Genomic DNA, 27,854 nt, shown 5'->3' with positions numbered 1-27,854 from the left:
ACAAATCTTCCATTTAATAGAAGAATAAGAAGAAGACAATGTCCCTCGGCGATGGCTTGGCAAATGTCTAGTACAACTGTGTTATCTTCCCCTATTCTTATGGGTCTCTTATATTCGTCTCTTGTTACTCCAGTCTACAGAGAGATATCCTGTTAACTTTTTGCCATTTGCAGCTTTGGTCAATTTATGCAGCTGGTAATACAGTGCCCATTCCGTTCTTGAGAGCAACAGATATTTCACCTATTGCTCTCCTATCGGACAATGTGCTTGGTGGCATGCAACAAGATTCCACTGGACTGCTACAGTAGAAGCATTGCAAGAGCTTTTTAGTGGTGATGGACAGTCCAAAAGGGGACGCAGAGGACAAATTGAGGTGGTTGCGCACGCATACGTACTTGCATGTTAGCATGGTTGTGCATGCTCATGTCTGAAACAGTCATTCATATTGGTATTCTAATTAACATGCAGCAGATGCCTGTTCCTCCAAGCATTTACCAAAGACTGACATCCAGTTCTACTCTGCTGAATTTGGCCCAGGCTCTAGCGTACCACAAGATGTATGTTCTTTTTCTCCAACTTGCACATAGTAATAGTCTGCCACTTGATGTGACAGAATTAATAGCCACCTATTTTGCATTGTGGGTGACGTACGTAGGCCTAACACGCTATCCCATATGGGGTCATAATCTGATTATTATCTCTTAATTCAGTGCTATGTTATTTGCTCCTATTTCTTAAAAATTTATATTATTGTTTTGATTTATTTATGTTTTATTCTTCTTGATTATATTCTTTTTGATTCTCTCCTACACTCTCAAAATTGAGCACTAGCCACTCTTCCATCTCCTTAGATCGGATTTGCTGATCAAGAAATTAAGGATCAAGAATATTAAGAAAAAATCATATCCGTCACCTGCGTGGTCTTCATTTATTGATGCTTACATCAAGAAAGCACATATTATAGTGCCTCCGTTTTTGTATCTGTTTGTCATTTAGCTCTTTCTTGGTTAATGAGGGGCCCAAGAAATGCCAACAATGGGGGATTCTGACCCTTCATTTAATCTATGACCAATTGTAGAAGGGTACCATATTGGATTCTGTTTCTATCCGCTTTGTGATTACCCCTTTTGACATCGATATTCATTCCTTATTAGGTGTTATGAAGATATGCCGCTGCAGGACCTTCAGGCATCCCAAGAGCAGCAGACCATTCAGAACCTCTGTGATACTCTTCGTACTATTCTTCGCTGTAGTGGTGGTTGTCCCATATAAAATTTTGCTTCTTTTCTTCGTCTTTCGGCTCTGGTCTATGTAATTTTGAAGTAAACCCTAGAAAAATATGGTTTTTGGGGGGGGTCCAGCAAGGTTTGACATTTATGTGTTGTAAGTAATGTGGCTCTTGCACAAGCGGGGTTCACAATGTGAGATAATGTGTCATGGCAGTTGCTTATATTTTGCTGTGCTGTGTCACATATTTGTATATTAGTGTATTAAGATTGTGTTCCTCCGTATATAAATCTCGTTTAGCGAGGAACCTCGCAAGTCACAGCAGTTGCTTCTATTTTGCTTGGATGAAAGAGCTTTTCTACCATTTGCTGACAGGTAAGTAATTTTGAGCTTCATAAATAAAGGTTTCATGTGTTTGACCCAAGTTTCAGTTAGATATCATATGATTGAGATTGACTGGCCAGGGTCAAGTTCATGCATCGTAACAAATACTTGATGAATTTAAGGTATTTACCCATAAGACATGAAAATGTTCCATTTCTGTAACTGAGATTCAGGATTCTCATTTTTGGATCAGAATAAATATATGATCGTCGTGTGCAACTTTTTGAGTGTTTCATTAGTTTGAAGCCATCACCCTCATAACCAGAGACACCTACCTTTTCCAAGGCATTATTAAGTGCGCCTCCAACATTATCAACAGAAATTCGAATAGGAATGATTCTCTTGATCTTGTTTACAGAAATGCTCACAATATTGAGAATGATCCTTATATCTTGATGACCCCTACTTTTCACTAGAGAGGTGAATGATGAATGATGAAACTAGCTTATTAGTTTTTTTTTTTTTTTTGGGGCTTATTTTTGCATGTTATCTTGATTGAGTATATCCCATTTTTTATTTAAAAGAATATACAACTTCTATATTTCACTTTAATGAGGGGCTTTTTTCTTTTTAACTATTGAATGTTGAGAATTTAATTTTGATAGAGGTTGTTTAGGATCATGATTCTACATTATATTACATAAATATAAAATTAATTTTAATTGCTTACGTCTATTTGACTGTAAAGTGAAAAACAAATCAATTAGCTGCGCGCCACGTTGATAGAGTAATTAAAGGTGGTCCTTGCTTTATCGTGGAACTCTAGAATTTTGTTTAAATTGATATTAGTTCCGAAGGTGTCTTTTGGCGCAGTCTCTATTACCTCCTTTCTTGTACCAATAATCAATTTCAAATGCATTTGAACCAATAGTTTTGGCTATAGTTAATTATCCGATTCAGGTGAATTAAATATAATTGGCAGCATTGTGATGATCATCTTATCTCGCATAAAAACCCACGAAAAAATTGTTAAAATCTTTTGAAGCGTCTTCCTTTTTGTTTTTACCTGCCTGAGGATACGAGAAGAAGCATAGATAAGTACACCGTGTTAACCATTAAGGGTTTATTTGGATTGATTTATAAGTAATTTTTCAAATGTAATTTATGAAATACGAGGTAAGTATATGAAGAAAGTTTTATTTCAGCTTATGTGAATTTGTTTACAAGTCTATTTTGAATAGAGTTCCAAACAACCCTAAATAGAATTCAAAAATAAAAAAGTATTATTTCTGATTGCAGGTATAAGAGTTTAAAAAATTGATTTTAAGTATTAAAAATTAATTAAATTAGTTATTAATACTATGAGCAGTGACATAAGAGCAGCACGGAAACAAGTGGGAGAAGTCGAGAAGTCCAAAAGAAATAAGGGAGAATTATTAAGAGGTTTCAAAAATGAAATTTAATTGCTAGAAAAACCCAATAACAAGTGATTAGTTTGAACGTATTGTTATTCTTTATTTGAAAACTTGTTATTGTTTACACTTCATTTGTTAAAAGACTTTAAGATAATTAAATATCATTCTTGAGATGAACTAGTAAGAAATTGGTTCATAACTCAGAAAGTTGTGAGTTTAAATTCCACTGTTAATATGAGAATTTTATAGTAAGTGATATGTAAGTACTTTTATAAATGTTTTTTGAACCTAAATGCATGTTTAGTTTTGGTGAGCCATTGAGATTCAACTCATCCAAACTTTAATTTATAAAAACTTAAAAAAATTAGTTATTTATTAAAAAAAAAAAGTATATTAGTTCTATCAAAGGAAAATATCCTTTTTAAATAATTTATTTTGAAAATATCCTATGAATCAAAACAAGAGCATAACTATTGAGGGAGTAAAATAATATTCAATATTCTAATTATAATTTTTTTTTTAATTTTTTCTAACAATGCCTTGAGTTGGCTGCCCAAAAAAAACAATTTGAATCTTCTGCAAAAAATACACAGTAAAAATCAAGGTTTGAATTTACAAAGAATGCGCTCAATGTGAGTCCCCACCGTGGTTTTGAATAGGATTGTTACATTCAGGTGTAAAAACTTGTGCGAAAATGGGAAGTACAGCTATTAGTAGAAAGGAAGACAAGAGCAATTGAGAGTGTTCTGTGAAGTGTTACGCCGCATTTGCATTTGCATTGGGCGGTGAGGAGGTGAGGAACAAGGAGAAGAAAGTCGCACTATCGCCTGGGGCGAGAAAGCCATGAGAAATATTAGGATTATACAGACTCTGTTGCGAAATCGGAGATCCCTTTGTCATTTGCTCCGTCGTTTTGGTCTCTGAAGCCAAAGGGAATCTCTCTGATCCCTCCTTCTCAGTTCCCTTCGTTCCAAAACACGCGTTTGCTTCCACAGGTCTCATTTTCCTGCACTCCTCTTCGGTTTGTCAACACCGCCGCTTCCTCTGAGGATGACGACGACGACTCCAGCTATGAAGAAGACAGATTACAACGTAACTCTCCTCTCCTCCCCCTTCTTTTGCTCTACCCTGCAGTTTGTTCAAGTTGCTTCTTCTTTTGCATTTGGGTATCGTGGGTGCAGTATGATTTGTGGGTGAATTGGATGAAAGTAGTTGGGGGCTTTTTCCTGCATTAGTCTGGAGTATGTGGCCGGGAAATTGCTACTTACACTAATGTCTGTTGCTACTGCTTTTGCATTTATTCTGTGTCACTTCATGAGATTTGATGTCATAAGGTGTTTACTTTTCAAGTATATTGAAGTATCCTGCTAAACTCTCGCTATAAAAGGTTTCACATATCCATGTTCATGCATTTGGCAATTCGCAGGTGAGACAGGCGAAGACGACGAAATGTCAGATGGATGGGAGGAAGAAGATGAGGCTGAGCCTAGGGTAACATGACATTAACATAGACATTCTTGTTGGTTTCTTCAATGATAAGATGTTTATTTCAAATTTACAAGTAATTTTTACATAACTATTAGTGTTTTTATATGAAGCCTGGTGATGGGGGAGGTGGTGGTGGAGTTGACTTGCAAGGTGTCCCTTGGGGCCAACGAGCCCTCTCTATTGCTCAGGAGGTCCTGATGAAGTTCAGTGATGACATAGAACTGTTCTCTTTCAAGACTACTCTCTCGTGGATATGTCTACGTGAGATTGGACAAATTAACACATCAGTAAGTTTTCAACCTATGCCAGATAAAATATCTGGAAGTGTATTTCTGTATTTTTTTCCCTAAAGATCAGAATATGGCCTTTCTTTGCAGAGTATGTTCAATTAAAATTGTTTTTTCAAGAAGTAACTATTTGTTTTTTTTTGCTGGGAACAAGGATGTCAAAAATTTTCACCTTTTTTCTTACAACAAACATAATTGTATAACCTTAAGAAAGCTTAGTTGATGACATCAGCTCCATTCAAACATCCTTTTAATATCCATTGAAGTGGAGGGTGAACCTCCTCCCAAAAACTAGATATTGAGGTGGGAGGATGATCCCACTTTAGTATCCTTTACAGCATTCCATGTTACCTTTAAAATTCCAGTAATCTGTTTCCATCAGCTTGAGATGATTGTCCGATTCTGCTATGGGCTGCATTTTTAATTCCGTCCATTGTTCTTGAAATTCCACTTACTGTCATAGTTAGCCTCTTTATGCATGGTATTTGCGCTATGTGACCACCATATGCTAAAAATTGTTTGACTTATCATTCCCTGAGCATTTTGTATCTGTTGTGAGAAACAGTGCTATAATTTTTAGGGTCTTTCATGATAGGTTCATGGCTTGTTGGATAGCTTGGCTTCTGCCTAGAGTTGCAGGACAGCAAATTGTGTCATTCAGTGATACATGATATAATTGTGGGCTTATGATGCCTGTCTCTTTTGTTGGATGCCTAATCTGTACGGTTTGTTCAATGCAACTTGCCTTATTTCTTCAGATATGGTTGTCCAAGCATGGAAGAGCTTGAAAGCTATAGTCAAGAATACAAGAAAAGATTAGAAGAAGCTGGAGCACTTGGAGAAATACCTGATAATTTAGCTCTCGAGGTTATTCATCCAAGCTGAATTTGATTGCCTGTTCTACTGGGATTTTATTCATGGCAACTCAAAGTGAAGCATAATGTCTTTGAGGTTTTTCCATGCCTAAGAAAGCATATTTTTCGTTCTACAGGTATCATCCCCAGGTGCTGAGAGGATACTTAAAGTTCCTGAGGATCTGAATCGGTTTAAAGACATGCCTATGAGAGTTTGCTATGCTGAAGATACCGAGTCCAGTTGCTTAGAAAAGGAAGGAGTGTTCCTGCTAGTATGTGCTGAAAAAGAGTCAGAAAATTGTGTGTGGAAGTTGGCAGATGTAAAAGAGAATAGAGACCCTTCAAGCAAAGGGAGGCCTTGAGTCGTAAACAAAAGGATGGAGATTAAATTTACCATTTAACATGCATAGAAGGGTAACTCTGTACCTTGAGTTCTAGTCAAATTTTACATTCTCTAGCCAGAGACGAGGAAGATAGAGCTTATATTTTCTCTCTCACATTTATTTCCCCCCTTCGAGATGAGTATATCTGAAACCTGAAACTAGCTTCAGGGAAGAGAAAATCAGTTTTGAGTTTGCAATTGTATTAGATTTCAAGTAGACATGAAATTTCTTTAGCCTTATGTTTAGCGTTGGATGATATTTTAGTTCAAAAGGTTAATGAGATTTTTGTAAATATCCTAGAAATATTCGTGTCTGATCTTTGGATTTAAGTTGTAGTCTTGAGCCCTTCTCAAAGAAGTTCAAAGATAAAGCTTCTACTACTAATTTTGGCACTGTTTTTTATGTTTAGTTTCTCATGGCAACTTAGTTTGCATGAAGTTGCTCGTCTCTCAAAAGTCTAATTGCATATGTTATACTTTAAGGATAAAAGAGCTATAAATAAATCACAAGACCGCATCTGCCTGCAATGTTGTTTTCTCGGGTTCAAAACATGGGCAATATAAGATTATAGAGTCTCTTTAAATTCATGCTTGGCGTCTGCGTTTTAATTCAGGTTTTATTGAGAGGACATCCTTTTTATTAAAGCATGAGCTTATAACTAAAATCATAGATTGAACGACAATATATGCTCTTTCCACTGCACTATATATAATCGCTATTCAATTTTGTTTGCATCTTAATATTCTTTAATATGATATACTTGGATTCGTGGTTTGTAAATGTCTTCAAGAGTTCTGCTGAATGTCGTACATGCAGCTTTTCCCCCTTTGAATAGGTTTGAAACTTTGAATAGGCTGTTTATGGATCACTTATTTCTCTCACGCTGCAGAGGCTTACACACTTGTAGTGACCAGTCCACTAATAGGTTTTTCTTTCCTTTTTTGTTGGTTGAAAAAAAAAAAAAGAAAGAAAGAAGAACATGTTCTTCTTGCTTATTCCTGACTATATTGTTGCCTTTTATTTTCCTTCTTGAAGGGATACATTTACCATGTCATGTTTGCATCCATGAAGGGATTTTTTTAGTTGGTTTTCTTTCCCTTGGGCATAATTGCTGTTTGTGGCCCATCAATATGAGTTGCTATAATAGACGATAAATAATGAGATCTGAGTTGCAGGACCGCAATCTTGACATAGTGCTTGCTTTGTCAAGTTTCTTTTTCAATCTCATCTCATCATTTGATTCTTTTTCCCTTTCTTTTTAGAAGTAACTATGGTGATATAGAATGTTTATACAGGCAAGTCGGTTTAAGCATTGGACTTGTCTAATTCAGATATTTTAAATATAAGTGTTTCTTAACTTCAAGCAGGTGCAGCCCTGCAACTAGATGATTGTGAGGTGTATTTATTTTCTTCAACAGAAAATATACTGAAAAGGAGTGTTTGCATATTTCAAGTGTCTGAAAGAAACCTATGAAGCATACACACTCACCGAAAGACATACAATGCCACATGATAAGATTTGAAATGACCATGTGTAATTCACATGCTTATCTGTAGTATAGAGGTATGCCAATTCTGATTCTTTTTAAGTATCTGGTGCTGGAGGTCTTGGGATTGATCTCAATTTGCTCTCTCTTTGAACACCCATGTGTAAAGCTGCAAATTTGTTTTTCTTTTTTCTTACAAGTCATATTCTATATGTTTTTTTCCCTTTGCATCTGCCTGAAATCATTAGCTTACTCAGAGATTGCAGAGTCATTATAAACATCCATAGCTACATCAAAGCTCAAAGCCAATGATTGACATATGAGTCAAGGGCAAACAGCTCCAGTGCAATATGTGGGTTTTTAGTTCAATACAAGAAGGAAAAATCTCATCCATCCATTGTGATCTATGGCTGTCATCATCCACTACCGGGTTCAAAACAACATTGTTCCATTTAACACAGCAATCGATGTGACTTGACAGTAGCCGTTAGATCAAAACGAATTGGATAACAATACCATGGACCGCATGCATTCCAAATCCAGCCAAGAGGTTGGTTCAATTGAAAAATGTGCTTGATTGGATGTGTGTATGTCACGGGTGGGTCTCACTGCCAATTATAAAATGCTAATGCACATATATAGCATGTCATAGGTGGGTCTCACTTCTTAATGCACTTAACGTGCTTATTATTCTCTTACAGTAAGTTCTCTGTACAGAGCATGGTTGAGAAACAAGCAAATGACTGGTGATCTTTGTCCTTTTGAAAAGACATGTAAAGAAAACAAAAATGACTTGAAAGTTGAAAGCTTGATTACGTTGGCAATATGAATAAGAAGAATGATAAGCGGTCCCTCCTTGTAGGAAGATGCTTAGCTAGTCCATTCTACTACCGTTATCTGCATAATTCATAGAAGACAACTGACATATGACAGCATGATGTTGAGAAGCTTTCTGGTCCTATTACGAATATGTTTGTTCTCTATTGGGTTGCTTCTTAAATTTTGTTGAATGTTTGTATATGTTTGTCATCTCCTTTTGTTTGCTTGCTTTTGATTCAGAAATGTTTCAGACACACTTCTTTTTTGGCTGAAAAATGTGAAATTCACACACAAGCTTTACTTCCACACTTTTTTCAGACGCAAACTTTCATTTTCTTTCACCATTGGGTCCATTAAGGCAGGATCAATGGAATTATATCTTCTGAATATTATTCATTTGACCAAGGTTCATAGATGAGTGTGGAAAATCAATATATCATTATTTACAAATAATACTGCTCATTTCTCAAAATTAATGCAGATTTTATGTACTTGTGCAAACATGAGGACTCATCCCTCGTATGTGTGTTAATATGTGTAGGTGTTTGATATGTATATCAATGATTTGCAAAACAAAACAAACAAACAAAGCCAAGGTAATTAGCTGTTGTCCCAAAGTTTTGAATTAATGATAATTGGGTCTCCCAAAAAATTTTCTGGAACAATGAGCTGCAAATGAATTTAAGCAATTATAAATAGGTCTCCCAATTATAAATTTAGAGTTACATTTAAAATTCAAATGCCTTATTGAAATGGTATTTGTAATTCATTTTTTAAAATTTTTTATTAGCATCTAACTGTTATTAATTCTCTCTCTTAGGACCTAATTATCATTCCCCCAATTATTTTCATATGATTTTGGTGGATTTAAGATTCCATATTTGAATTAGTTTCGAAGTATCAAATCTAGAGGATAACAAGTTTTGTCATCTTTTGTTTTTCGTCGAGCAGTGGATCAAGTTCAAATATAGAATAAGTGGGCCACCGCCAAAGAAGTGGGTTTTGTGGACTTGTATTGTATAACTAATTGGAATTGGATTTTAACGAAAAGAATTAGTTTTTTTTTAATACAGCAAACTAAAGTTTGAATTTTACTTAAGAGAAGTGTTAACATTTAGTGTCTAATAATATTTTTAAAAAAATCTGTGTTGTACCGGAGGAGTTCAAGAAAATGATAATTGAGGCCAAATAGTTTGTCAGGTAAATTATGAAGACGTATTTTAAATTTTACTGAAATTATATACATATGTATAGTTTTAAAATAAATGGAAATTTTCTTTGAATTTAGTTTTTTATACTGTATTTTTATAAATGATAATTACGATTTTAATTTTGTCATTATTGATATTTTTAAAATTTTTCATTCACATCCTCTAGAATGATATGCTTTTATAATATAAGAATGTTTTCAGTTTGTTAGAGTAAGTTACATCGACCTTCTTTTATTTTATTTTGTTAAAAAGATATAATTAAAATACTGAGATTTATTTCAAATGATTAGATGTTTAGTAATCAAACATTAAAGTTTATTGCAAATAAAAAGTATTTAGTATTAAGTATTTCAAATATTTAACATAATATTTTAAAAGTAACAAAAGGGGTTGAATTATAATATTCTTAATAAATGGGAGGTTTTCATAATTTCAGTAGAACTAAAAAGCGGTTAATATATTTCATTCAATTAATTGTTACCCATCCATGTAACACTTTAAACATGTTGTAACTTTTAAAAAATGGGTCTTAATTTAAGAAAACTTTCAAAATAAATTATTTCCCTGAGTTTTAGAAATGATTTTACGTTTCAAAATCTTTAATGACCACTATAATAGATAACTTCTGGATTGTGTGAAAATTAATTGAACTTTAAACCATGCTTATCAAATCCCTATGATTGTTAATATTTGATAAAAGAAAATTATTTAAAACTTCCAAATTTTTACAAATAGCCTTTATACTAATTATTTCACTAACAAATAAACTCTTCCAGTCCTTAATATAAGACATATTTTATTATATTTAGGACCGAAAGAGTATATACACAGTAAACTTTATTTTTTTTCTTGAGTAAATAATTTTCTTAAGCTCCGAACTATGTGTAAATAATTTCTTTAAATTTTAAATTATGTACACATAAATTCTTTCTCATCTCTTGCCCATAATGGGTTGGAGATTGTGAAGGATTGCATATATTTTTTCTAATAACAAGTATTCTCTTATTAAAGATAATCTTATTCGAGGTACTGTTGGGTATCAAATGTGGACACCTCTCCAACAAGAATTCAAATCTTAGGTCGTCATGTGGTAAGAAACTAATCTTTTTTTATTAGACCCAATATCCATTGCTAAATTGAAAATCAAAGTTCTTGGCTCTTGCCGCTTTTGAGTAGATTTCAAAATGTTGCAATTTAGCTGCTAACTTATGTGGTAGTACAGTTCTTATGGAGAAATAGTTGAAAGACCAAGTATTTTGCAAACCCTTCTTTCTCTAGCATTTTGTGGGGGGGGGGGGAAGCTCTGTACCACATTGCATCTTATTAGTAAAATGATTGATAAATTAACCCCAAGAAAATATCTTTTTTAAAAAATAATGGTTACAAAATTTAGCCTACTATAAAGCATGAGTCTTTATCATAGGTTTTTCTAGTTTCATCAATAATTGACAAGAAGTTATTAGGTCACCAAATCCTATAGCTTCCAATGCTATCAGCCTATATATCACTCATTTGTAGGTCTCCCTCAGTAGTTCATTCCTCTACGTTTTTCTCATCATACCATGGGGATAACAAAAATGCCAACTTGCTTCAAATTATTTGTTGGAATGAGTACAAATCAATCATTTTTTTTATATAATTACATGATATTTAGTATTATCAAATCATATTTGAGTACTATTAAGCTTAATTAGAAGTAGCTTTATCATTATTCATTGGTAGTACAAAGTAATTAATTTATTCATGATTTTTATTGCAATTTATTTTATTTTATTATTATATTTTTTGGTATAGTTATACGATCTATGGTATTAATGAGTAATTTAAATATTTTGATTTTTTTTTTTTGTGCAATTCGGGGTCTTTCCAAGTTATTTTGAATTTGAGACTATTTTACTGGGAACATATAAGATTAAAGTTTTCCTGACAAGTATGTTTCTCAAGATTTAAACTCATATTCTTCTCATTACGGATTACAGAGGTGAGATTTCCTACTATCTCAACACAGTTTGCTAGTAAATATTATAACTTATAATTAGAAGTAGTTCTTCCAAAGATTTCTTTTTTTTGTATTTACATGAACTCAAAATTTAAAATCTCAGTTAAGGGGTTATAAACCTTTTCATTAGAAGCAATATTTATTGATATATTACAAGTTGATTTTAGATGCGTTAATTTTTGTCCAGAAAAATTTTACTTCTTTATTTATGTGTTTAAATTTCTTTTGGGTTAATATCTTCCAATTATTGTCATAGGTTGATGTCGTTTTCAGAAGTTGTCAATTACTTGTAATTGTAGCTCACTGTATTTGTTGCGTTTCAATAATGATGACATATAACGATACAGTGTTGATAATACATCCAAATAAATAAATAAATAAATGCCTCTTTAATGCCATCCAACTACCATCCCACGTTGTATTAATTAATGAAATAATAAGTTAATTAATAAATTTGGTTGCCCACCTAGCTCACTTGACTCGAACTCGAGAACTCGCTTAAGTAGTACCAAACTGCTTACCACTTGGACTAACCCTCGTTGGTCCTTCATAATTAATTAATTCAAGTAGTTTGATAGTTATTCTCAGGCAAACAAAAAAAAAAGCTTTATAGTTATTCCTTTAAAGTATGGTATTGAATTCTATTTTTGTGTTCATCGAAAAATTTTTATTAAAAGAGCTTTACACAAATGTTGACATAGCCCAACTTAATCTAAATTAGTTATGACTTTTTCCTTTTTGGTCAGAAAAATTAGTTAGGACTTAATGAATGTGGATAACCAATTTTTGTATTACTAAATAAAAGATATCATTAATTAATAAGAAGGGGCTTACTTGTAGAAGTTTACAAATTTTAGATAATTTATTATTACGTTTTGAAAGCAAGAAGTTATTCATACGTTAACGTTATCCTTTTTTCTTTTCTTTTTTGGCCAAAATACGTTAACGTTATCCTAAATCACAATATTATGATTAATTATGCTACCTTGAAATATCATTTTTTAAGAATTATAGAAATAAAAAATAATTTGAATCGAAAAGTATAGAATTCATAGAATTCATATATGTGTGTGGGAAAAAGACACCAAAATACCTTCAAAAATATTAAATGACAAATGAGGGTATCTCAATTTCAAAATCCCAATTCAAATCCCAGGTACCTTTTTGAAATTTTCAAATCTTATAAAATTACACAAATACTATTTTTTTTACTTGTTTTTTTAAATACTGCCACCTTAGCAATTCTAGTTGCCGGCGACCAACCACTAGAGCTACGGTGACATGTTACAGGAACTCCGATGGCTACTTTTTTATGTATTGACTATTTTTTTTTAGCTATTGACTACATTTGTCATTGACAACTCTAGTTTTGCTATTGACTACTTCTATTTCAAAAATTCAAAAAATGTATTAAGTGTTGTTAGAGATTTAGTGACTACTTTTTATTTAGTCATTTACTACTCTTGTGTAGTCAATAGCTATATAAAAGTTGTCACCAGAATTTTGAAAACAAAAGTAGTTAACAATTAAATTAGAGTAGTCAATAGCTATATGAAAGTAGCTACCGACAGTAAGGACAGTGTTGTCATTTTACAAGATTTGAAAATTATGAAATGGTATCTGGGGCTTAAATTGAGATTTTGAAATTTACCTATCCTGATTTGTCATTTTGTAATTTTGAGGGTTTTTACTTTCTTTTTTCCTATATATATATTTACATTACCTTTTTATTATTTATAACTCACATGCTCATCATATTCATACCTTTCATTCAGAGTTTGAACTCATAAATTCACACTTAAAAAGATACTTGGTGTTAGTTTGGTCACAAGACCTCAACTCTTTTTGTATTATTTTTTTATGGGTTCAGATTAAATTTTTCTTAAAAGTTTTCACTCAGAAGCTACGGGTGCTTAGAATTTTTATTTTTGTATGCAAAATTTACCGCAAAAAATTAAACTTACAATAATTTTATCTCATACCATTAAAAAACCAACATTGATTGTTAACATTTTTAACAATGAGGAGAAATATTATTATGATTTTTAAATTTTCAGAACAAATTTATACTCCAAAAAACTTCCGAGTGCCAGTGTTCTTAAGTGAATATTCTAGGACAAGTGTATATCTTAACCCTTATTCTTCGTTTGAGAGTTAAGTTATTTAATTATGGCATGTATATGTATTAGATGCTAAAAATATAATACTTGAATCAAATTTCATGCATCTTTTGATGTTTATAACGATTATATATAATATATTCATGGTCTTTGATTTGATTACATGAATTGTTATTGATTAGATTGCAAGAATATATACATACTACCTCCAGTCTTAATTAATAATTATAAGATCTCGTTTATAACAAATTATAAATATTATTTTATAATTAGGATAGGACGCCGTATATATTGAAAACTCAATTTGGTACATCCAAAATGTTTGTGGTTGATAAAAATTGCTTACATTCCCATAAAGATTACTATATGCTTTTATACCTTTTTATTCCCATAAAGATTCTTTTCTTCTTTTGATATTTTTCTTTTTTATGGGTATTGTCCGAATTTTAAAAGGTGTATGACTGGATCAGGCATGACAGATTCTCATGTAATTACTTTTTTTTTTTGCCAATCCCTCAAGTAATTACTACTTGTTGTGTCCTTTCGGCTCAATCATTTTAAAACATAAATGATTTATTAATTAAATATACATATAGGGAGGTTATCTAGAGTTCATATTAAAATCTAAAAAAAAAATATAAAACAAAAGTGATTTCCAATTGTAAATTCAAAATAATAAACATAAATTAAATCTTAAATATCATGTTTTAAATTTTATATATTTTTCTTTTTCTTCTAAAATATGTTTTAAATTTTATTCTGTATGAAACATACGATGAGAATATATATATTTTGCAATTGCTAAAATCATTTATACAATTTCCAATTAAATTTTTTGATTTATTTTTAGAAGGTTAACTTAAATTATCCCTGTGATATCTGCGGTGGATGGGGCATTAAACTTCTTTTGGGAAAAAACATGCAACTTGAAAAAAGAATAATCTGTATGTGTATAACAAATTAATAATATAATAATTATGTTGACAAAAAAACAATATAATAGTTATAATAGTTTACATTAAATTTATTTTTATAAATATAATATGTTAATATTCTGAAAGAACGAAGATAGAAGAAAAATGGTTGTGGGAGGTGAATTGTGAGTTTATAATAATTTGTTTGATAACTCTAATATATTTTTCTTATATTAGGAATAAATTCTAAATCTTTTCTTATATCCCACACCATTTTGACCAACCATGTTATATTGATTATAAGTTGAGTTTGTGTAACTTTTTTTCTTGATAAAAAATAAAAATATTTGTAACTTTTATTGCATATAATTGATAGGAAATTGTTTGGAAATTATACAAACTTATAATTTTGGTGGATATTTTGTAAGTTATTTCATGTGTATGGATATACTACCTCCGGTCCTAATTATAAGACCCAGTTGACTTATTTGAGGAGATTAAGGAAGTAAGTTAAGTTAGTTATTTGTAATAAATAAATGGTGTTATTCCTAAAATATCCTTACTAATTAAGTGTATTGGATAGAACTATCATTATTAGAAAGACTATCTTGGAAAAAAATGCATAAATATGAGAGACAAAATAGATTGGGGTCTTATAATTAGGATCAAACAAAAAGTCAAATGGAATTTTATATTAAGGACCGGAAGTAGTATGTAATTTTCAAATGGGAGTTTTGACTTTGAGTGAAAGGATTGGGTGATGAACCATAAAATGACGTGTAACCTAATAATTAATAATGTTGGGCCACTCCTTTTATTCCTTATTTCTTTTTCATCATCCAATAGTGAATTGTTGACAACTTTACCTATCATTTACAAATATGCCACCTTCCGTCTTTAATTATAAGAACTAGTTAACTAATTTAAAGAGATTAAAGAAGTAAGTTAAGTTAGTTATTTGTAATAAATATGTATTGTCTTTCCTAAAATATTCTTACTAATTAAGTTTATTAATTAGAACTACTATTATTAGAAGGATTACTTTGAAAAAAAAATATAAATATGAAAGACAAAGTGAATTGGAGTCTTATAATTAGGACTAAAATAAAAGCAAATGAGACCTTATATTAAAGACCAGAGGTAGTATTAATTACAACTCGAACAATTTTTCTAATATTTGACCCCAAAAAAGAGTAATTTTTTTAAAAAAAAACATCTGCAACCTGAACATGATATTAAGTTAAGTAACTAAGGCAAGACCCTTGGAGGGGATATTGAAATTTATATACTTGGCCTCAAAATTTAAGAAAAATAAATACTAGTTCTACCATAAACCTATATTACGGTTTTAATATATTTTATTATAATGTATTGATTAAACACTACATATTGCATTTATTTTTTATACTGTATAAACAAATTTTCTTTATTAATTTTTATTAATAATTTTGACATAGACTTTAATAAACTAAATTACTCAACCTCTTGAATGGGAGATTCTCCATAATTTTTTTTTTTTTGGCTTTTGTACCTCCATCTTTCAATGACTCATCATTCTGGTTTTTTTTTAACCATTTGATCTTTAAAGATTAAACTTGAGACGATATCTATTCTTAGATGACTAAAAAGCCCATTTGATCTAATTTGTAATTTATGGGTAATTTCCACTTTAACTATTTTTGTTTTTTGTTTTTGTTTTTGTTTTTTTTTTTGAATAAGAGGAGCAAGCACTAATGAATTAGGCTGACAAGCTAGATTAAACATGCGACCTTCTCATTTAAGAGAAGCAAGCACTAATGACCACTAGATTACAACGTTACTTGCTTATTTTGGCAAAATTATGGTTTTCTTATTTTTAAAACTTATAATCTAATTTTAAAAAAAAATAAAATAGAGTTTTTTCAAAAACTTATAATTTAATTTAAAATATAATTTTTAATTTGAATGGAAGCCTATGTACGCTTTAAAATAGAAATGGCATCTTTGTAATTTTAACAAAATCGTAGATTAATTTTAATGGGTTTTAATTTGTTTTTACCAGGTAAAAATAAATAAAGTGGGCACAGCAAGCAGCACGCTCACATTTAACATCGATCATATATAAGTATAACCATTTTTAATAAATTTTATATGGCCAAGATGCAAATTTGTCCTTTTTGCTTAGGACTGTTGCCCCGAAAATTTTAAAAAATAACAATATTGCTCCACCTCATTAAAAAACTAAGGTTAACTATTAAATAATTAATATTGACAGTTAATATTTTTAACAGTAAAAAAAAAACATTACTGCAAATTAAAACTTTCAAGACAATATTAGACTAAAAAACAAAATTAAAAAAACATTATTTCTGAATAAAAACTTTAGAAACAAATTTACATTTTAAACCAATTTTATATATAAAAGTGAATGATTTTCGTTGGAATTCAGAGACCTAGGGTAGGTCACACTAACATATCAACATATGATTTGTTATTTGAGTATGGGATTACTCGGAACTTATTATTTTGAAATGAGCGCAACATAAGTTAATAACTCCATTTGTACAAAAAGTAAATTTAGAGGGTCCATTAATATTTTCATATAAATCTAAATCGAATTTTAAAAAAATCATGTGTACTTAAATATAGATATATATATACACACACAAAATAGAATTCAATATTTTAGCCTTATTTTTTTCCTTCTATGAAGATTCCACAATTTTTTTTAATACATATGACATCAATGACGGGTCTTGATTTTTGGGTGTTGGGTTTCGTATACTTCTTTTAGTTTAATCTAACATTTAATATTTTTGTTGTCAACGCAAATTATTTCACTTTCTAAGAGAGAGAGAATACTATCTTGCTTTACTTGCATATATTCATTCTTTTAATTGGAAAAAATGAATAATAAATTATTAAATAAAAATGGAAATATTTTATTTTATTTTTCTAAAAATTATATGTATCTTTTAAATAAATTGTTAAAATTATTAGAGATATATTTTATTTCAATTTTTTACAAATTTTCTGAAAAAAATAATATAAGTTTTTTTATGCTTATCAAAATCGCACAGTTCACCTGTGTATATCTTGAAAGTGAATGAAAAGGTCATATAATTGCCAAATTCAGTATTCATTTTCCTATATTTCAACACTAAAAATCTTTTAAAATATCCTATTTTGGTATTAATCTTCTTATGATGTTATTAGTTGTCATTCTCCCAATATAATTCATACTTTATTCCAAGAAAAATATGTATATATATTAAAAATAAATTAAACCTTAGTCTTGTATGGGTTTGTGTGTGTATGACAAGTTCAATCAATAAATTTTTATCCCCACCTCATCTCATTCTTAAGGAGATGTTTGAGTGAAAATCAAATTATAACTTTAAAAGCGATTTTAGAGAATACAAAATAAGTATGTAAAAAGAATTTTATCTTGATTTACATGAAAGTACTTTTAAAAAGTATTTTCACAGAAAACCAAACACCCTCCAAATACTAGATAGTCTCAACTGGCTAAGTTGGTTCAATTTGAACATATTATTGGTATTAATTTTGAGAATTAAAAAGTAAATCTACATCCGATTACCAAAATGTCAGAAAAATTTACATAATTTACTAAAAGCTTATTTATGGATTCCTTTAATTTTCCCCAATATTTATAAGGTGATCCATTTTGGCTTCATTAGTGGTGGAGAGTGAAGGGTTTGGAGAGCAACTAGAGAAAATGATGGGTGACATGATACCTTTAAGTGGCAACTGAATGAAATAACATGACATAAAGTTTTTGTTTGCATTATTAAACCACTCCTCTCTTCCTCTACATTCAAATGGCATCAACTTTCCATTCAAGCAGCTTCTATGAAATCAGCCATGAATGCCAATTATTATTTTAAGAGAAAAGCCACAATGACAAGCCATATAAACTAGGCTTAATTAGTAAGAGCATCACAAGAGCATTTGTATATTATATACTGTACTAACTTAGGTCATGCTTTTATCTTGATTAGCGGTGTGATCATCAAGAACACCATGTGTTATAGAAAATAGATACAAGTTAGTTTAGGTCAATATGATCTCATGCTCAGAGTGATTAGGTTGAAGTATAAAGTAGATCGTGACGAAATAAGAAAAATATATTAAAATAAAAGGTTAAAGTGTACTTTTAGTTTTAAAATTTTATATAAGGTTTTAATTTGATCTTTTAACTTCAAAAAATATTTTTAGTTATTTAACTTAAAAACCGTTAACAAAAAATAATGATATTAAAATCTTAGATATTAATAAAATATTTTTAAATGTTAACATATTAAGTTTAAATTTCAAAAAAATCATGATGGTAACAAAAAGTATCATTTAAAACTAAGTATTTTAGGATTGAATGATTAAAGATATACTTTTTAAAGTTAGGGAATCAAATCAAAACTTTATATAAAATTAAAAAACCATATGTATAATTTTGCCAAAATAAAAGGTGAAAAAGTAAAAGTAACTCTTTATTTTAGTCACTTTTAATTTTTTCCATAACTTGTTTTATTCTTTAAAAATATAACTAATTTCATTCAAAATATATATCCTTAAAAATAATATAAATTCTATAGTAATTATTTTTAAAAATTATCATTACTCAATAATTATATATTATATTTAAGTTTATTATTTTAAAAAAATAAGTAAAATAAAAATTTAATAATAAAAGAATTCACAGTAATTATAAGGTCAACTAGTTAAATGATATATATTAAGAAATTAATCAATATTCATAACGGGCATACAAGTTTTTTCAAGGAATACTGGGGCGAGCATTTAACTTACTTAGTGTGCTGGGTTGAGCTAATGTTTTTTAAATTAATTAATCTTCACAAAACATAAATGAATTTAAAATAAAATACTGAGGGTGAGATAGTAACTTGCATGGTGTCTAATAGTTTCAATTACATTAGCTTAACTTAGTTTGCATTAAGTGATGAGGCCAGGACTGCTTGGACATCTTTAAAGATGAGTGGAATAGAGATAGAAATGTAGATATTAAATACTTATTATATTTTATTTTAAAAAGGAAAAATACAATAATAATATAACAACAGAAGGAAGACCTGTACATTTACAATAACATAATGAAAGTACTCCCCCTTTTTCTTAAAATTATAATCTTTCACAACCCCAATCATTAAATGGTTTGTTATTTTATTGATGAATATTTATAAATTATTAATCAAGTATTTCTAAAACATTTTTTATGGCTAACCCTTTAATATTGGGTATATGCACAAAATCCTTTTATATTTCCAATGATGCATGTACATATAAATAAATCCTTTGACATATTACATCCAGTTAAAAAAAAAAAGGAAAAAAAGTTGAGAATGTAACACCAAGTATAATGGGTTAGATATAATTTAACCTTATAAAACTATATTTAACTTAAATCAAAATAAAGATGATAAATAGAAACAAAAGTACTACTTCCGGTCTTTAATATAAGACCTCGTTTGACTTTTATTTTGGTTCTAAATATAAGACTTTAATCTATTTTGTCTTCTATATTTATCTATTTTTTTCAAGATAGCCATTCTAATAATAGTAGTTCGAATTAATAAATTAGATTAGCAAAGATATTTTTAAAAAAAATAACATATATTTATAACAAACAACTAATTTAACTTATTTTTTTAATTTACTCAAATTAATCAACTAACTGTTATATTTAGGACCGGAGGTAGTATTATTTTACCAAAATAACAAGCATCAAAATAAAAGTTTATATTTACAAATAAATATGAATACAGTGAAATTTTTTTTTATTATTATCAGAATATTGAATTGTTTCCCAAAGTGAGCCACCATGACTTGTCGGTTTGAAAATAACGTGGTAAACTAAAATAGAGTGTTTAAAACTTTAAATTAAATTGTTGGAAGCCACAAGAAGGGGAACACTTTGCACATTTGTCAGCATTTGATTTGGACAGGTGTTTGGTTTCCTCATTATGACTGTACTTTCATCTTTTACTTTTTCTCTTTCTGTATAAACGCCAAAGTGCACCCATATTACCCACTTTCCTCCCCCACCAAAAATTTAATCATCATTTATCCCTCATATATTTGTGTTTGTGTGTTAAAAAGTTGTTTAAAATTAATTAAATGATGAAAATATGTAAAAGGTATATTTTATTTTCAAAAAATAAATAGAGATTAAAGAGATGATGAACAATATAATTTACGTATAATAATATAACAAGTAATCAATGAGGTCAAAAATGTAAAACAAATTGGTTAGAATTTCATATCTTATAAATAGGATCATTTTTATCTATTTTTTAAATTTTGTATAAGACAGATTAAATTATATTTATTGTTATGATGACTTTAAAAGTCTATGTTGCATTTTCTTCCTACAAAACAATTTTATTTTTATAATTCATACACCCATTATATTATTTAATGGTATTCGCTTAACAAAATTTTAGGGTGATCTCAATTTAAATATGATTAAAAAATTTTAATTCATTTTTCTTATATTTTATCTTAAATATTTTTTTATCAAAATTTTATAACTTCATTTTTCTAATTTTTTGTATTAAATTCTTTTTAAAAAATTTCTTCGCTCTCTTTCCTTCCTCCCCCGAGCCTTCCCTCCAATTCCCTCTTGGAGGTGCCTTATGCTATGTTTGGATGGAGAGAAAATGAGGGAGGAAGGAAAACTTGGAAGGAAAATAGGGGGAGAAGGGGTTTTTCTCCTGTTTGGATGAGAGAAGAAAAGTGAGAGAAAAGAAAAGTTGGGGAGAAAATAAGCTGGGTCTCACATCTCATTTTCCTCCCAACTTTTCTCGCCATATATGGAGAGAAAATGAGAAGAAAATATATTTTTCCTTTTTACTCTCACATATGTTTTTTCAGCAAAATAATATCTATTTTTTTCATTTTTTCACTTTATTTATTATTATCAAGTCTTTCTTTGTGTTTGCTTCATTAAAAAAATAAAATAACTAAAATTGCAAAAATTCTTCTAAAATGAATAGAAAGAAAAAACATGTGGAGTTGTTGTTTTGATTTTTTTAGCATTGCATTACACAAAATGTTTTTTTTCTTTTTTTTTACAAAATTATTTGATATTAAAATATAATGACATGATAATATATCTTTATCAAATTATATGATTATGTTAATGTAAATATGGTTTTTCATTATGATATTTAATTTGATTTTAATCAAGATATATTTTGATATAATAGAAAGGGTATTTTAGTCATTCATATATTTACCTATTTTCTTTTCTTTTTGTTTTCATTTGTTCATCCAAACATGAGAGGTAATAATATTTTCTTTCTAATTTTCTCTTCTCTCCATTTCCTCTCTTCTCATTTTATTTCTTCTCAACTTTTCTTCTCATCCAAACAGAGTGTTAGTGTCATTTGCTAACCTCCAAGGAGCTAATACAAACCAATCAGGCAATAATACTTATTGAAACACATATGCATATATCTATATTTTTTTCTCTCATATAAGGAAGTCATAAATTATTTTATAGTTTTTGAATTATATTAGTTACTTTAATTTTATTTTATTTTTAAAATTTTTTTTAAGGGTATGCCAATATGAGAGATGCAATTAGAAAATATTAACTGGGATTAATTTAAAAAAAGGAAATCAATTAACAATTAATATTAGGAGAGTTATCTTTAAATCTGATCTGTTGTAGCTGGTATTAAAAAATTGGAATTTATGATTTGTTCCTCTTGCATCTTTCTGTTTATCTCTGAGATGTTATAGCAGGAGATCTAGGATCCTGCGATTTTCTCTTTATCTGTAAATGCAGAGTAGACAAAGCAAAGAAGAAAGGCTCTTTATGGTTTTCTTAAAATCTGTTTAAATTCTTTTTCTGTTTACCGTGTAGAGAGAGAAGGGGGGGGAGAGAGTTCGTGTGTGTGTTCTGTCACGATCATTGGTTGCACGTGAAAACTCGCGAGGTAAAAATTTCTTCTCAGATAGCATTGCCCTTTGAAATTTTATGTATGATCAGTAAATCAATGGATTGTGGTCTTCTGGGTATATATGTGTGTATATATATATTTCGTGCTCAGACCCATTTTCACCTTCGACAGCTTCTTCTCTCTGCCACCCATCTACTCTTCCTCTGTTCTTGTGAGCATTTCTTTCTTCCCTTCGATCGTTCTTTCTTACAGTATCGATTATGCTTCTGCCAGTTATTTTGAACTGCATGAGATTATGATTAGCCTTCACGGTTATATAATTTTGTGGTTTCTGCTTCACGGAGATGAGAATTGAGTTTGTTCTATGATCTGAGCTGCAGGCGTTTGATTTTTTTTCCTGTCAAAAAATTTTTCCACTATCGTAGAGTGTAAACTTTGATTCCCGTATTCCTTTGGTTGACGTCGATCCATGGCAGTTTGCGTTACGATGATGATGATCCTTTTGTTAAATTGCCTTGTTTTTCTGCACAAAGATTGCACTTGCGAATTGAGAAATTTAGGTTGAATCATATCATGTAATGGGTTTATACTATTTTTAGATTCTGCTATCAATGACTTAATTAAGTCATATAATTTATAGGCATAAAATGATCTGTATCCTTATTGTTCCCCCTTGCTTAGATTTTTGTTTCAATCTGTGAAGCATGATCTTAAACACTTTGGGTTTGCCTTTGTTATTTAGATTTTGGGGGGAGGGCATAAAGTCAAAGCTGTGTATGCTTATCAGTGCTACCGCTAACAGCAATCTATAGATGGTTTTTCTTGGAGTATACATGTCTTCATTGGAATTTTCTCTAATGCTCTCTTTGCTTTATTTATTTATTTTTGAAACAAGAGCTATTCCTTCCAAGCATGGCTCTCTCTGGTGGTCACAAAGATAGAGGAGAGTTGAGGATTCATGAGAGTCTGGATGAGCTGAAGACGGATTTGGCTGACTATATTGCTGAAATATCAGAGATATCTGTGAAGGAACGGGGAGTTTTTGCCATTGCTTTATCTGGTGGTTCTCTCATTGGCTTAATGGGGTATCAGTGATTTGTATTTTCCCATATATGTTCCTTTGCTTTTATGATTTGGTCTTGGGTTTAAATTTATGGTGGCAAACAGAAAACTCTGCGAGGCTCCTTATAACAAGACTGTTGACTGGTCCAAATGGTACATCTTCTGGGCTGATGAGCGTGTTGTTGCTAAAAATCATGCTGATAGCAATTATAAGCTTGCAAAGGATGGCCTTTTGTCGCAGGTTGTGCCCTTGATCTTGATTTCTCATGTTCATCACTGCTTCCGTTATTTGTAGTTATATTTTTATCTTTAACACTAAGTTTGACATTAAGGCTCTTAAATGATGGAATATCTATGAACTGCACTGGGAGGTATACTTTATTTACCTTTTTCAAGTTCATAGATGGAAGGGGGCGGGGTAGGTCTGAAAGGCTGATTCACATGACATTGCTTTTATACAGGACAGATATATACCTATATATTAGTTGAAAGTCCTTCGTTTATACCAGGCAAATTGGTAGATCCATGCTTGTCCTTCTATACTCACCAACATGGATGTTGTTATATGTCAATTGTATAAGTGAGTTTTGTATGCTTGATGATCTTTTTTTTTTAACTGCTTCCTTCATTGGGATATTTGAAATCATTTGACTATAATAGGAAAGCTGGTTTCCTTGTTTTTGTGCAATGAAATCTTAACCATATATATTGTGGAACTGGATTCCTTGATTTACTGGATAATTGCTTGTCTCCTTATTTGGATTTTAATTATGATTAATTCCTGGAGTCTTTTTTCTTTTTCCTGTATTCCTAGATTATTAGTTTATTAACCGGTGCATTGGTCCTACTGTTGTTAAGTTTGTGCTCACTTCATGCTCTAGATTTGTTGAAATTTGAATTCTCTTGGTTGTTATGTTGGCACGTTTAGGAAGGAAGTAGTGCCTAGTTATGTTGGGTAAAAATCTTCTCTTTTGCAATCTGTCTGTCTATGCCCTGCAAATTGGGGTGTTTCATTCTTCTGCCTGGGATTGCACGTTACTTTGAGCTAAAATGTTTGATAGGCACTACTTTGGAAGGAATAGAGTGCCAAACCTGCTATGTCGCATAGAAAACATAATTACCCTAAACCCTTATATTTGGCAGTTTAGAGGACTGATTTCCTGAATCATCCCATGACTGTTCTATGCAGTTTATGAGATTTCCAAAGATATTTCTTAGAATATCAAGAAACTTTTATTGCTAAATAAGAAAATACTTTCCTACTTATTGATAGGATGGCAATTGGAGATGTGTGACGTTATTTCATGAGCTAGCCATCTTGAGTACTTTATGGTGCACTCTATATTTTGTGCTACAAGGACCAGGATTTTTTGCAAGGTGGGATCCGTGTGAATTCCTCTTGCATTGATGCAAAAGCAATCCTGTTACCTGTATGCTCAAGCCATGCAATGTGCTGTAGAAGTTGTCATAAAACTTGCTATTTGATGAATCTCTCGTTCCAGCTGTTGTGGTTTTTAAATGACTACAAAAAAGAAAAAGAAAACAACAGAAAAGAAAAGATGTGTGGGTTATTGTTCATACTATGCAATTCTTGTCGGCCTTTGTTGGTTACATGATGACATAGTTTGTCTTGTCTTAATTTTTTTTTTTTTTCAATCGACTTAGAGATTTTCCTAGAAAGAGAAAAATCAGCAACTAGCTGGAGGACAAGATATTTTCAAATCAGGAAATACTTTAAATGCTTAAAACAGAACACGGGAACAGATGTCCTAAGATGCCTATTGACATAATAAAGCTGTGCAATCTCTTTGTATAGTTTGTAGCTTGAAAATTCAAACAACTCAGTGAATATCAATATGCGACATGTCATTATTCGGGCTTCAAGTTCATCTCTGGCCGTTACTATTGTCTGTGTTCAACTTATCAGTTAGTTATCCTGTCTCCTGCTGTTTAAGGTCCAGTTGAAGAAAAAAAGGAACTTTTGATTTTCCTCATATTTTAGGGGCCGTCGTCTTTGTTTTCTCTTTTAGTGGCATGTTCCTTGTGGACATCCTGATTTGTATACCTTTTTTCCCTTGTAAGATATAAATGATGCTTATTGATTATTAATTTATGATGGGAAGGTTAGAACAATTCAGTTTTGCTTTATTTGTTGTTCAACTGTTGAGGGGGGAAAAGTCAACTAGGGTTAGTCGCTGGATACAAATTCGCTGTTATCCATCGATGTGTAAAAATGATGTTAAGGTTGTACCTGGTTTAGTCATTTTATCATCCTACTCTGATCATCTGTTAGTCATATTAGCAGGTACCTATTGTTCCTAGCCATGTGCATTCTATAAACGATTCAATGTCAGCGGAAGAAGCTGCCGATGACTATGAATTTGTCATCCGACAGCTGGTGAAAACTCGTGTGGTCAACGTGTCTGAAATCAGTGACTGCCCAAAGTTTGATCTCATCCTTCTTGGATTGGGTCCAGATGGTCATGTTGCCTCTATGTTTCCTAATCACCCTGCACTCAATGAGAGGGAAGAATGGGTAACTTTCATTACCGATTCCCCAAAACCTCCACCTGAGAGAATCACATTCACCATGCCTGTCATAAATTCTGCATCCAATGTAGCAGTGGTCGTCACCGGTGACGGCAAAGCAGAGGCTGTACGCTTGGCAATAGATGACGTTGGACCTGAAGGCCCATTAATACCGGCAAGGATGGTCCAGCCTGGGAAGGGGAGGTTGGTATGGTTTTTGGATAGGCCGGCTGCCTCGAAACTTGAAGCTTCCAACTTGTCCAAGTAGTATGAGCAGGTACCTTGTAGAGGTTTAAGTTTGTATGTAGTAAACTTGAAAAAACAACTTTGGATCCATAGATTCTGCCATGACAAAAAAAAAAAAAAACACCTCCATTTTGCCTTTTCTTGCTCTCTTCTGGGGGGTTCTTTTGGAGAAGTGTGATGATCCTTTTTGTAAGCGGCCAATAAAGTTTTTGAGAGCGTCATTGAAAGTGCCCTAGTATGGTTCTGTTTCCTCTTGGAGAGTACTGAAGTTTTGATGATGGTCTTTTTTCATGTAAGCGAATCAGAGAGGCAAGTCAGGTTCTGTGTTTCCTTCATTCCCCCCCAGCCTCTTGTTATTACAGTGGTTTATTTGAAATCCTAATTTATGGTCTCTTTTTTTCCAATGAAGTATTAAAAGTTTTTTTTTTTTGGTTTTGTTTTCATTTTTATCCCTTTTTGGGGACGGTTCAATGCTAATTTGTGCTTTGTTTATATTCTGTGAGAAATGAACTGAGTAGAAAAATATATCACTGAATTGGTTTGATTTATTTGATAGTGTAAATGAACTAATCCACTTGTGAATTACTAACTCCAGTCTTTTAATATAAGAGTTTAAAGAAAAAGTTTACTTTAATTTTAAATATAATATTTTAGTTCACTTTGTCTTTTTAATTTATGATTCTTTTACTATATTTTTATTAATTGCATATTTAAGGGGTTTTATCAAGATTTTTCAATGCACAGTAAGAATATTTTAAAAAACTCGACACTTATTTATTACAAGTAACTAAGTAAATTTTTTTTTTAATGTTGTCAAATTAGTTGACTAGTTTTATATTAGGGAATAAAAGTAATATTTGGATATGGCTCCTCTGAAGTTTGAATGATAAGCAGTTCGTTTATTCCCCCCCCCCCCCCCCAAAAAAAAAATAACAGCATTAGTTTTTCCAATTAAGACCTAAAGGGATTTCATTGTAAAATTTAACTGAAAAAAGGTTTCATAACAGAGTTTAAACATTAATTATTGGAAAATTGTCAGACGAGGACCACCGTAGATAAAAAATTTCTATTTACACCAAAAATATTCTGAAATTTCACTGGAGTTTAGGGGACTGAAATTTTCCGTAGACCAAAAGACAGAAATGACCCTAGGTGAAAGAAAGAAGAAATAACCGATAATATGTGCATTACCAATAAAATAAAAAGATTAACCAAAAAAAAGGAAATTAACAGCAAAAATAAGGGAATTAAAACATCGTAAGGGGATTAACAACACAAATAAAAGGATTAACAACAAAATGAGGAATTTAACAAGAAATATAAAGGTATTAACGAAAAACGTAAGTGAATTAATAATAAACATGAGGGTATTAACAAAAAATAAAGGGATTAACAAGAAACATAAAGTTATTAACAACAAATGCAAGAAGATTAACAACAAAAATAAGGAGGTTAATGAGAAACATAAGGGGACTAACAAGAAACACCATAAGGGAATTACCAACAAAAGTAAGGCAATTAGCAAGAAACATAAGGGCATTAACAATAAAAATGAGAGGATTAACAA

General features: G+C 30.8%; 1 protein-coding gene, 1 long non-coding RNA gene and 1 pseudogene across 5 annotated transcripts; all 3 read left to right on the top strand.

The window, feature by feature from the left end:
* The first annotated feature begins 295 nt into the window (after positions 1-295).
* Positions 296-1,243, top strand: LOC114758597 (uncharacterized). The gene is made up of 3 exons (XR_003741826.1): positions 296-373; positions 472-557; positions 1,155-1,243. It is a non-coding gene; the product is annotated as an uncharacterized LOC114758597 (long non-coding RNA).
* A 1,579-nt stretch (positions 1,244-2,822) lies between these two features.
* LOC114758654 (probable 6-phosphogluconolactonase 2) lies at positions 2,823-26,714 on the top strand. 4 transcript variants are annotated; one of them, XM_028947721.1, is made up of 5 exons: positions 2,823-2,831; positions 22,341-22,351; positions 23,344-23,535; positions 23,618-23,753; positions 25,818-26,714. In XM_028947721.1, the coding sequence occupies exons 3-5, from the start codon at positions 23,363-23,365 to the stop codon at positions 26,307-26,309; spliced, it is 801 nt and encodes a 266-aa protein (XP_028803554.1). In that variant the 5' UTR covers positions 2,823-2,831; positions 22,341-22,351; positions 23,344-23,362; the 3' UTR covers positions 26,310-26,714. The 4 variants fall into 4 exon arrangements, with proteins under 4 accessions (XP_028803554.1, XP_028803553.1, XP_028803552.1 ...); XM_028947720.1 differs by lacking the exons at positions 2,823-2,831; positions 22,341-22,351 and adding an exon at positions 22,412-22,486 and having other exon boundaries at positions 23,346-23,535; XM_028947719.1 differs by lacking the exons at positions 2,823-2,831; positions 22,341-22,351 and adding an exon at positions 22,572-22,661 and having other exon boundaries at positions 23,346-23,535.
* LOC114758648 (uncharacterized) lies at positions 3,661-6,254 on the top strand (annotated as a pseudogene).
* Positions 26,715-27,854: the final 1,140 nt, after the last annotated feature.

The sequence above is a fragment of the Neltuma alba genome, unplaced genomic scaffold (genome assembly GCF_004799145.2).
Source record: "Neltuma alba isolate B1F8T4 unplaced genomic scaffold, ASM479914v2 tig00010740_pilon, whole genome shotgun sequence".
Taxonomy (NCBI): Eukaryota; Viridiplantae; Streptophyta; class Magnoliopsida; order Fabales; family Fabaceae; genus Neltuma; species Neltuma alba.
The sequence above is the reverse complement of the archived record's forward strand: the minus strand, read 5'-3'. Positions and strand labels throughout refer to the sequence as shown.

Bases quoted from the DNA above. Each gene is read 5' to 3' on its own strand.
- LOC114758654 (XM_028947721.1), top strand. From the start codon at position 23,363: ATGGCTCTCTCTGGTGGTCACAAAGATAGAGGAGAGTTGAGGATTCAT. The intron at 23,536-23,617 runs GTATCAGTGATT...GGTGGCAAACAG, and splicing joins TCTCTCATTGGCTTAATGGG to AAAACTCTGCGAGGCTCCTT. The intron at 23,754-25,817 runs GTTGTGCCCTTG...TCATATTAGCAG, and splicing joins AGGATGGCCTTTTGTCGCAG to GTACCTATTGTTCCTAGCCA.